At 51.5% G+C, this 11,852-nt stretch overlaps 1 protein-coding gene across 1 annotated transcript in view; it reads right to left on the bottom strand.

Annotated features, from left to right (window-relative positions):
* Nucleotides 1-11,852, bottom strand: part of TSPAN18 (tetraspanin 18) — a gene marked incomplete at its 3' end in the record, with an annotated part of 12,950 nt that overhangs the window by 539 nt on the left and 559 nt on the right. Inside the window, exons 2-5 of the mRNA XM_008943729.1 lie at nucleotides 11,496-11,691; nucleotides 7,376-7,450; nucleotides 1,633-1,731; nucleotides 3-158 (exon numbers count right to left, since the gene is read on the bottom strand). Of these exons, the coding sequence (XP_008941977.1) occupies nucleotides 3-158; nucleotides 1,633-1,731; nucleotides 7,376-7,450; nucleotides 11,496-11,691 (526 nt within the window). The remainder of the gene's footprint in view (nucleotides 1-2; nucleotides 159-1,632; nucleotides 1,732-7,375; nucleotides 7,451-11,495; nucleotides 11,692-11,852) is intronic.

The following is an 11,852-nucleotide window of genomic DNA, read 5'->3' as shown; positions in this document are numbered from 1 at the left end:
ACGCCGGTGAGACAGGCCTCCCTGTCCACAAAGAGCCCCTCCCGGCCCCCCAGCTCCCGCTGGCAGCACGCCTCGGGAGGGGCCCTCTCCAGAGGGGAGTGGGGAAGCTGAGGGACAGCCTCAAAATCCTCTGGTCCGTTGACTCCGCAGCAGGCAAACTGGGGAGAGGCAGAGAGGGAGAAGGGAACACGGGGGTGACACCTTGCCCTGAAAGCAGGCAGGAGAAAACTACCCGGGCACTCTTCTTGCAGGGACCAAAGCTTGAGTTAAAGCAGAGCCAAAACAACTGTGCTTTCCAAACACGTGGGCTCTGCCTGTACCTTGGAGCTTCTGTTTCATCAAAGCCTTTTTATGAAGTCCCACTGTTCCCTGCCACCCTGTGGACTCCAGGGGACCCCCCTGGGAATATTGCCAGCAAGGGCACAGGGCTCTGCAGCACACCCAGAATGACTGCCCCGAGATCACCCGCAAGGAGCCCCAGCAACTGCAGCACCCCCCTTCAGGATTCAGCTCAGGTCCTTTTTAACAATTCAAGTCACACCCTGACTCTGGCTCCTTTCAGGCAGCAAAAGGAGATGTCTTTATTCAAGCCCTGGGTCAGCATGAAGGGCAGCAATCACCTTTTTCTTTGAGGATGAAAACTGACTCTTCACCTGCAGAGCTGCCACCCTGATCCCCCCTCCTGGGGACAGACACGGGGGTGTACAGAGCCCCAGCTCCACACACACACACACACACACACAGAGCTCCCTGCAGCAGCTAACAGCTCCAGCCCCAGTGACAGCCACTCCAAAACCTGTCTGAGGGGGGCTGGAACCACCAAGTGAGCTCAGAGTCAGCTGAACATCCACCACGAGACGTCCTCCTGCGTCATCTGCCACTCACCAGCTCGCTTCACAAGAGACAACAACGAGTTGTCAGCACCCTGTTTGAGCTGCTCTTGGGTGGGAACAGTTCCCAAGCAGTCTGCAAGGTGACAGCTCCAGGGGAAATGCAGTGACATGCACTTGCAGACAGCTCCACAGCTCAGTCACACCATCCGTTTGGTTGGATGAGACCTTTGAGATCATGGAGTCCAACCATTCCCCAGCACTGCCAGGTCCCCACTGCCCCGTGTCCCTCACCCCACATCTCCACGGCTTGGAAACCCCTCCAGGGGTGGGGACCCCACCACTGCCCTGGGCAGCTCTGGCACAGAAGACATGTCTCTTCAGATCCAACCTCAACCTCCCCTGGGGCAACTTGAGGCCCTTTCCTCTTGTCCTGTCGCTTGTCCCTTGGGAGCAGAGCCCGACCCCCCCCGGGCTCCAGGCTCCTGTCAGGAGCTGTGCAGAGCCAGAAGGTCTCCCCTGAGCCTCCTTTGCTCCAGGCTCAGCACCCCCAGCTCCCTCAGCTGCTCCTCCCCACACTTGGGCTCTAGACTCTTCCCCAGCTTCGTTGCCCTTCTCTGGCCACACTCCAACCCCTCAAGGTCCTTCTTGGAGTGAGGGGCCCAAAGCAGAACCCAGGATCCAAGGTGTGGCTTCACCAGTACCCAGTCCAGGGGGACAATCCCTGCTCCTGCTGCCCACCCTATTTCTGGGCTCCCTGCCCCCGCTGTTGGAAAGCTGGGGGTGCCATGGGGTCACTTACTGTGATCATAACGGAGTTCCAGGTGGAAGAGAAGACATCTGTGTCGTTGTTCCTCAGGTAATGCTTCTTCAGCTCCTTGGTGAAAAACTCCCTGGTCAGCTGAAACACAGAGACAGGGGCAGACATGAAGGCCACAGCCACCACCCTGCCCGGCCCTTCCCCAAGCTCCCCCCGAGTGCTGGGGGCTCCTGGCTCAGCTGGGGATTGCTCTTCTCTTTTTTTGCAGACCTCAGAGGAGCAACATGGGGAAAGCCTCTGGCTGAGCCACAATTACAGCCCAGCTCAAAGGTACCTGTTGAATAAAACTTGCTCATTAAAAATCAGGGATTGAATGATATCTAAAACTGTAATATAAAGTTTACACTTAAAGGCTGGTTGTTTTGTTACCTTTTCAGTGCTATTTGAATGTGTTTCATAAGTCAAAACAGGACTAAAGCAGATCTCAGAAAGTTCTTCAAATGCACACCAAACAGAAGGTTAACTTACTGTGCTTCATCAGCCCAAGCACCACTTTCCCCTCACTTCCCATTTTAAACCTGGTAACCTCCTACTGATGACAGGGCAACTGCTGAGATGTGTTAGAAAGCAGAAGGAAGCCCTAACACACAACTTTCTGGGAAAGAAAAGGAAGTGAAAAACTTAGAATGAGCATGAAATGTTCAAGTCAACTTGGAAATTGGAAAAAAAGGTGTTTTCCCTGACACAGCTTTAGATTATTGAAACTCATGTGCAGAAAGGAAGGAGAAATTCCTGGTTGTGTTTCCAGTGTTTAGCTAGTTCAAACCTTATTCCATTTGTTTATATGGTTCACCTTAGGAAATTCATTCACTCCTGTTTACATTTACCATAAAATTGAAAACCTGAATGGACATTTTGGCTCAGTCTTCTCCAAAGAAGTTAAGACACCTTGAAATTACATTGAACTTCAGATCACTCTCTGGAGGACAAGTAAATACACAGACTTAATAGTCTTGTTAAACTCAACACTCCAATTCACTCTTGCTGCCTCCCTAACCCTTCAGGATGAAAAGTTTAAGGAATTCCCTTGTCAGGTTCCCAACAGGTCTTGACTTGTGTGGTCCCTTCCCCAAAACACCCTGTGATTTGGGACCCACACAGGCACCACCTCCCTGCTGCTGGGAAGGGGGCTGGACTTGGCTGCTCCGGCACCCCTCTAGTGCTGCCTGTTGCAGGGTGAGGAATTCAGCTGCCTGAAAAAGGCTTTTTTCCCCTTTTTTCCTGCTGCTGACACAGCATGGAGATGCAGGAACACACACAGCTGCGAGCTGGTGGCAGGCTCTGGGTCTGCAGTGTGACATATCACACCTGCACGTGCAGAGGGACCAGCTGGGTGGCTGGGCACAAAACCCTCTGTCTCCTCTGTAACCCTGCTCAGCAGCTCAGGAGGACACCAAGGCTGTAGTGAGTCCTTACGAGACCCCCAAACAAACACCACTGACTTTTTTCTTCCCAAATCCAGACTAAGGCCAAATTTAGTGACTACATCAACACTGGGTCAAACTTGCTGGCTAAGACTCGAATGATGCAGGCAGCTCAATCCACCACCTTTTAACTAGATAAGCCACTACATTTCCTTTTTTTCTTTTGTGGGACAGCTATTAACCCATTTCTCTGCTTTTGAACACTAAACCACCAGGGGACACAGCACCTTCCCTCGGGCATCTGCCACACTTAGGGAGGGCCAGGTTAGGAGATGCTGAAGCCTGTCCTCAGTGTTCCCCTTCCCTTCTCCTCCTCCAGGCAGCCTCCTGCCCTGCAGACTCAGCAGCACTTTTTTTTTGGCTGCTTCTCTTGTTTCTGAAGCACGAACTTTGAAACTGCTGTTGCTGTTGGTAATGATCCCCACCGACTGCCTCTGGCAGGGCCTGAAAGGAAAGGGGAATGGAAATATCAAGTGAGACCTCGATTCTGACAGCAGCGACCCCAGAGGAAACTGTTCCCAGTTTGTGTGTGATTTTTACGAGACCTGGCCTGAAACAAAGCCTGGTGCTGGAGGGGAAGCCTGCCAGGGAAAGAACAGATTCCATCTTGTTGCTCTTAAACGGTTTGTCCCGAGCAGCTGAAGTTTGGGAAAATGTAAAAAATAGTAACTCTTAAAAGAAAAAATCACCAGCAGAAGCATCTTTGTCCCTTTAAGAAAGTGCTGCCAAAGGAGGATCCAGGCACTACGTCCTGCCAAGGTGGCCACAGTGCCCCTCTCACAGAAGCCCATCAGAGCACGGGAGGCAGGAGCTACCCAGAAGGGAGCAGGTAGCAGAGGACCCACTAACAGACCCACGTGTTCACACGTGCTCCTGCCAACACGGCCGTGTCAGCCACAGCCATGAGGAACAAAGAGCCATCCAGCTGTGGCTTTGTCCAGCTGTTCTGGGGGGAGCACCCCTGGCACACAACACACACACCTCTCAGGGAATGAAGTGGGACTGGCCCCAAAACCAGCCTGGCAGGGATTCCTGCAGCTGCACGAAGGGCATTTAGGCCAAAGGGGCATTTCTGCACCACTCCGGCCTGCCCACTGCCCAGGGAGGTCCCAGTCTCCTCACACAGCTCCTGAATGCTCTGCAGGGAGCTGGTCTCGTGCTGCCTGCCTGGAAAAGGGGACACACTCCTGTCCAGCTCACCTGCCTGGGGCACCCCCACGTTCCTGACAGGACAGTGCTTGTGCCATAGGGACAGTCACCAGTGCTGCTCCTCCCACGTCCAGTGACATCCACCCCAGAGACCTGCAGCTGCTCAGCTGAGGGATGGCTGGTTCATGTGCTTCAGTTATTGCCTTGTCTGGGGAAACAGAGGCACTGGGAACCAAAGCAACCTGTCCACAGGCTAAAACTCCAACATCCTGACTCCGTTCAGCGCCCTGCCACGGGGCTCAGCTCTTCCTCCTCAATCCCACCTGCTCACTAAGGAAAAGGGTGAGATATCCCTCCAGGGACTTTCCCAGCCAGACCTCTGCAGGGCTCATGAAGAGAACTTCCTGCACTCAAGCCAAATGGCTCCTTCATTGAATCACAGGGTAGCTTAGGGTGGAAAAGAGCCTGAAGATCACAGATTTCAAACACATCAGTGTCTATTGTTCACACAAGATGTTATTTTATGGTGCTGTTTTCTAGAGGAAAAAGGGTTCTCTACCCTCCCAAAGGTCTTTTACAAAGGAAGAGAAACCCTGGTACTCCCACAGCTGATTAACACCAGCCTTCCTCTTCAGAGCCTGCTTTGAAGCTGTCCTTTGGGAGTGCAACTGCCCTTGCAGCTCACAGTAGCTCAGCACTGCAAACAGCACCCCCACTCACCCCCCAGCACACTCTGCTTTGCCAGCTCACCCTCTCATCTCCAATCTCAGCAGAAAACATCTCTTTTCTCCCTTATTTTTATCTCTTAATTTCTTTCACTCCCTCAGCTATTAATAATTTAACCCTGCTGAGTGCTGGAGAGCTAGTTTGGATGTGAAGCAGCACAGAAGGGAAAGCTGCACTGAACATTATCTGGAAAGCCAACAGATAGAGCCCAGCTTCTGTTGTCCCATTTTATGAGCCCAGGGAGGCAGCAGCCATATGAACTGCTGCAATGACCATCACAGCAACCCGTTTGGTAAGCTTCCAAGAAATTTAAGTTGCCTCCATGTGTATTTACCACCACACGCCTTCCAAGTAAGTTGTTTTGCAGGCAAGAGAAGAGCAGAAATGCATCTGACCCTAAATTGCTACTGTGAAGAATTCTTGCCAACGTGGGGTCACTGGAGGACCACCTCTGTCCCCGTGGACATCCTGCCCAGCCATCCAGACTCACCCTAGCCCAAAGAAGACAGCAAAATTAGCCACAAGAACTTGCCAAGCCAGAGGAGCTACCACCAAAATATATAGCAACAGCAAAACAAGGGCTGGGCTGTTTGGCTGGTCTTTTGTTTTTTGTTTTTTTGGTTTTTTTTAAGAAGAAACCTGAGGAGAGAACAAACCACACAAATCTGCAGGCTGAGATTAACTGCTGCACAAAGCCACCTCCAGCTCTGCTGGGATCTGACGTTCTTCATTCCTTCCCAGGAACACAGAATCCCTCCCTGTCAGTCACTCTGACAGAGTGGGAAGCTGGTGATACAAACAAGGAGACAAGCTCAAGACAGGCAGAAGTTTGTTCCCTTTCAAGTTTTATCTTGCAAAACACCAGCAGATGCCACGAAGTCTAGAATAACCACCGTGACCTTATCTTGCAAGACAACATCTCCTCACTTGTCCCACGGCTCCCACACCAGACCCCCCTTGCTGCAGCCCACTCAGGGAGCAGGAGCTCTTCCCACGAGGGCATGGGCTGGGACACTGTCAGTGCCCTTCTCCACGGCCTTCAGGTCTGAGGCAAAGACTTAGAAAGCCTTTAGAGGGGAAATAATATCCTCTTGCTACCATCTGATGGCACAAACAGCAGGTTGTCCCACTCTGAGCTGCCTCAGTCTTGACTCTCTGCTTAGCAAAATGTTTTTACATGAACAAAATGCAAAGTATACCCTGGCTCAAGAAAATCCCTGGGGCACGGGGTCCTTCTATGCTCCTGCCATCATCAGTGCAGGGAACTTGCTGCGTGTTCCCTTCCTCCTGGCAGAGGCCAAACAAACAAGCTGAACACTGGCAGTGACTAGTGACCACCTCTGCTGGCCTGTTCTTCCCCAGCCCTCACTCAGAGTCACAAGTCAAAGACAGGCTGTGCTGAGAAATATGGACCCAGTGCAGTCAGGCTCTTCTCAGCACACGTGGGAGCATGAAAAAAATGGAATCATAGAATGATTTCAGTTGGAGGAGATGTTTGAGATTGAGTCCACCAATCCCCCAGCCCTGCCAGGTCCCCACTGCCCCGTGTCCCTCACCCCACATCTCCACAGCCTGGAAACCCCTCCAGGGGTGGGGACTCCACCACTGCCCGGGGCAGCCTGGCCCAGCCCTGGACAATTTTTCTGTTCCTCGGGTCCAGCCTAAGCCTCTCCTGGCACAACTTGAAGCCATTTCCTCAAAACGTACAAGCCTTTGTTGTTAGGGAAATGGATGAGACTGCTCTCACTGAGAGCCTAGGTACAGCTCACTGCTAGAGCAGGGGAGGGAGGATGGCTGGACAACATGCCCAGCAGCAGAGCAGGGAAAGGCTGCACCATGTGAAGCTGTGGAGACAAGGACCAGAAAGTTGTAAGCAGGACAATATGCAAGAGATCCATTGATGGGACTCCAAATGAGACTTGCTGAGGGCAGGGCAGGAGGCAGACCTTACAGGCAGCACTCACGAGAACATGAGCATTCAGGCAGGAGCAGGATGAGAAGAGCACAAGAGAGTTTCTGCACTGCAGAGCAAGCAGTGGCTCTGCTGGCAAAGCAGGAGGTTCCCCCATGAATATTAAACACGTGCTGGACTGAAAAAAGAAACGAGTTGCTTTTAACCTTTGCGTGACTTGACTCTAGAGCTTCCCTCTGAGGGAACGTGCAGCTGGTTTGGCTGCAAACGACCCAGGAAGATTCTGAAAAGGTCAGGATTTGAAGTGCCCCCCCGGCGTGCCGCTCCTGTGCCCACAAAGCACCCCCCTGCAGGTGCCAGGCTCGCTGCCCCTCGCTGCAGGAGCCACCAGGCAGCTTTGCTGGGGTCTGAACCAAAGAGCTGCTCCACAGGCACCCCAGCCCCACGGAACCCCCTGCTCCAGCGGGGTGCAAGCCCACTGGGGTTCAGAGCTCACCCACCACCAGTCACTTACGTTTTCTCTGAAGATAAAGGCCAGGATTGCAGCTGAAAGCTCCGCCAGGAAGATCAACAAAATAAACATGAAGAACTGCAAGAGAGAAGATGAAAAAATAAATAAATGTATTGTTAGGTGTGTGCAATAGGCAGCAGGAACTCGGGGTTTTGGTAGTTACCAAAGAGGTGGAAAAAAAAAACTGAGGAAGCTTTTTTTTAACCTTGACCATTAAAAAACCTGTGAAACAATAACCTGGAGCAGAAACAACCCCTCTCTGACCACATCCAAGACTCAGAAGCTTGTGACAGTTTTGCCTGGCCCTAATGGGTCCAACCTTCATCCCAACATCTCCCTGACCACTAGACCATAGCCTCAAGTGCTCCATCTACTTGTTTTTTGATCATACTCCAGGGACGATGACCCCAGCACCTAAATTCAAGGCTCCCAATAACTAGCCCACAGACTCCAAGATGACTTTACAAGACTGGGTACATGTTTAGAAATTAATTCAGACTTTGGCCCCACGTGAGAAGAATAGGAGTGAATGAAGAACTCTAAGAACCCATCACATGGAGGGTGATAAACACGTGGGATGTTACCAGTGAAGGTGGTGGAAGCAACAAGTAGAAATGGACACAAGAGAAGTAGGGATGGTGTTTTTTTTGGTGTGAGAAGGTTGTTGAAGGTCTTTCTGAGACAGAAGGCAGGCAGACGGGGCCAGAAGTGCTCCTGTGATCCCCAAGCCATGATTTATGAAGACGTGTCTGCAACGCTGCGCGCCGCCGTGGCGAGAGAACTCAAACTACCTGCTGGGCATGGGCACATGTTGGCCTGGGGTCAGTTTTCAGAGCTGCCATTGTGCCCCCTGGAACAGTGCTCACACCACCCTGGCCCATCTGTCTTCCTCCCTCTGCAGTGGAAACAAAAGACACGGAGCCTGGGCTGCAGTGGCAGAACCACACGAGCCGGACGAGTGGGGTCTTCAGCTGCAAACAGAATCCTGCTGCTTGCTTTGCTGAACTAGTTAACTCTGTATAATTTATTCTTAGTGCTGGAGTTTTCTTCGTGGCCTCTTTCTTCTCCTGCTCAGAGACTGTTTTGTTTTTCATTTCACCACAGGAGGGCAAAGAACAAGTGATGAGAGTGAACGATGCTTTGCAAATTCCCATCACCATCCATCGAGGGATCTTAGCACAGTCACTAAGAGGTCCAAGGTGGTGATCAAGTGATTAATCCCCTCACCCTGCTAATTGCATTTCATTTACTGATTACTGGGAGACACGTTCCCCCAAGCTCAGCACAGGCCTGTGCAGAAGTGGAAGCAGCCATTCCCAGGCTATCTGTGACAAGCTTCTTTAGTGTTCCCAGGCTGATGGACACGTCGGCTGTGCTGGCTGCAGTACAGGTCAGTAATGGGTGCTGTAGGAGAAACACCAGCAGCCTCCAGGGCTGAGGAGAAAGAGAAGATGGGACATCAGTATTTCAGATCTTGCTCTCATTTTAAGGAGAGTCAAAATCTACTTACTACTGTTTTGCCTCCCAAATCAAACTGGTTACAGATACACCAGGGCACTAACCAGCCAAGGGGTCGTTGCACAGGACACATCCAAACTGGTACTTGAGACCCAACACCTGAACGTGAGTCCCCCCACACCCAAGGTGAACATCCTGAGGAGCAGGGGCTCTTGTGTTGGTCCAAAGTCCTGCTTCAGCTCCTGCTGACAGTCACGGGTTTCTCAGAAGTTTCCCCAGATCAGTGTCTCCTGCTCCTTTTTCACAGCTCATCTACTGTTCCAGTTTCAGTGAGGCTGTTCCAAAAAACTGCCTTAGGCCACAGGATCCACATTTTCACACCAAGAACCTTCAGGGGCTGCTGCACCTCTCGTACAGCAGTGCCACGTGGGGTGTCTGCACTCCAAACCACCCCCAGCAGGGCCTGCTCTCAGGGAGAAGCTGTGCTCAGTCCTGTGGAGCAGTGCTGGACGCTCAGCAGCACTTGGTGCTCTCGTTTCACGGCGTTCTGCTGCACTCACAGGGGCTCTGGGACAACCCACAAGTTATTCAGTGCTTGACTGGCAGGCCAAAGTTTGTTGCTCTTCGTGAGCCAAGTCTAAAGCTGGGAAATCCAGAAACATTTGACAGCCTTGTGCTTAATGCAACATGCAAGGTCCCATGGTGATGATTTTTTACCAGAACACAAGCAGCATAATGAAAACCAAAAGTCCTTGCAAACACAGGAGCCAGGATCTAGAGAACAAGCATTCATGCATCTGTCTTGTCCCTTCTACCTCCTGTTTACATGTGGACTAAAAGCCTCAGCTATACATTATGCATCACACTGAAATCTCACTCAAGCAGCTCTCTGGCTCATCAATTCTTTAACGGCTTGGTAAGTGGCCTTGATTTGATCTAGCACCTTCTCCCCAGGTAGCACCCCCAAGCCCAGCTCGCTGTTTGGCAGGCTCTTCCCAGTCTCTCCAGCATACACTCATGGAGGGTTTGCCTCCTCAATGCCTAAAACTTCCTCCCATCTGAATTCTGGTTTCACAGGTGGTTCATGCATTTTAGCATCAGCTCGTGTGCTCCCCCCAAAAAGGCAGAAAGAAACACCAGCACATCAGCATCAGCACCTCAGCACCAGCACAGACCCTTCCACGAGTGCTTTGCTGCTGTGGGACATCAGATGCAGCTCATTTCACAGAGCTGACTTGGATACCAGGAGCCAGAGAAGACCTCATCCAAGTAGAACACCAGATTCCTCACCCAGCAATTACTTCTAGACTATCTCCTTATCTAGGGCACTAATTCCAGCCGCTACATTTCTCACAAACTAGGTATAAAATAAAATAATAATAAAAGTAAATAAAGCAAAAGGGCTCAGACCTATTTCTAGGAGTCAGAAAAGTCATAACCACAGAACTGAGTGCATGGGAGCATCACAACACCACCAGGAGGAGCATTCAAACCCTGATGTTAAGCCAGGACACAGCATGGCCCTGAGCTCCCTTCCCTTCCTCCAGCCAGGGCTCCCATCTGTATGCAGCAGACACACTCCCCAGTGAAAACATTCCTCTCCCATTGACTTGCAATCAATACTTCTCACCCAACACAACTTTTAAGTTCTTAATCTGACAGGGACAAGCTTTAACATAACCTTGGGTTCATTGGGCCTTCTCCTTTGAATTTTATTAGGTCCCTCTGGGCAGATCTCCATGACTTCACAGATGATAGATTCAGTTTCTGATTTACTCCTGAGGTGAGGCACTAGAATTCAAACTCACGGTGGCTTCCAGAGAAGGGCTCTCATTTGCACATCATGAATAAAAGGGGTGGGTGAGCCAAGGGCCAGAGAGACTTAAATCTCAGTGAAGTCACGTTCATCTCTAGGAAAACACAGGCTTGCATGCAAGGAAGAGGACTCTCCAGCTCTGCTGAAGGTTAGAGACCAGCCCCTTCTGTCCAAGTTACAACCACAACAAAACACTGTAAGACCAAGACTGAAAAACAAACCAACAAAAACCCCAAAGCCCCAACGGGCCCAGAGTGAGAAACAAAAGGTCACATTTGACACAAGTGACAAGTAAAACTAAAAATCTTTGTCTTTAAATACACAACTGGTGGTGACTTCCAGTAAGAGGCAATGGCTGGAAACCCCAGTGTCAGAACTTCTGGCAGAGGTCAGAAGTGACTTATCTTAGAGGCTGAAACCACAGGACTTGACCACATGGCTGAAATCCAGCCCCAACATTCAAGGGGAGATTTCCCAGAAGATGACAAATGTGGCTCCTTTTTGGAGCAGAGCAGGCTGCAGGAGGGGTGAATCCACAAGTGGAGCAGCAGGGATTGATCTGATGGTCAAGAGAGGATCACTTCTGGTCAAGGTAAACAATAACCTACACAACCAAGCAGCACCATTTTGTAACACAGCTTAACGAGGTCAGAATGTGTTCCCAGGCTCCACAGCCACTGGGCTCCAATCTTGAAAAGCAAACTCTCTGCATTTCAAGCTGTGTGTCTAAGCATCATCAGCCTATTTGTTATCTAAGGGAATAACAGCTACAACAGCAGCCCCCCCTTGGTGTGCTTATCCCAGCACAGCCAGCTGGTCACCGACAGAGGGGCAGCAGGAGGCACTTACCAGCAGCAGGAGGCACTTGTTCTCTCGGGCAGCCCCGCAGCAGCCCAGGAAGCCCAGCAGGAAGAGCATGGCCCCCATGGCCAGCAGCACGTAGGCCCCCGTGAAGAGCAGGGGGTTGGCGGCCACGATCTCCCGAAATCCGGTGGGATCCACCATGACCCAGATCCCAACTCCCAGCAGGCACGCTCCTCCCAAGGATCAGGGCACGGGGAGAGGAGAGGAGAGGGGGTCAGGGCAGAGTAAAGCAGCTGCTGCACAGCTCCTGGCCTCACTGCTGTCCCCTGCCCGAGCTGCTCGCCTGGAGAACTCGTGTTTCTCCACGGCAGGTGCTCCCTGCTGGGCAGGTGACTGCTCACA

The sequence above is a fragment of the Merops nubicus genome, unplaced genomic scaffold (genome assembly GCF_000691845.1).
Source record: "Merops nubicus isolate BGI_N331 unplaced genomic scaffold, ASM69184v1 scaffold1047, whole genome shotgun sequence".
NCBI classification, from domain to species: Eukaryota; Metazoa; Chordata; class Aves; order Coraciiformes; family Meropidae; genus Merops; species Merops nubicus.
The sequence above is the reverse complement of the archived record's forward strand: the minus strand, read 5'-3'. Positions and strand labels throughout refer to the sequence as shown.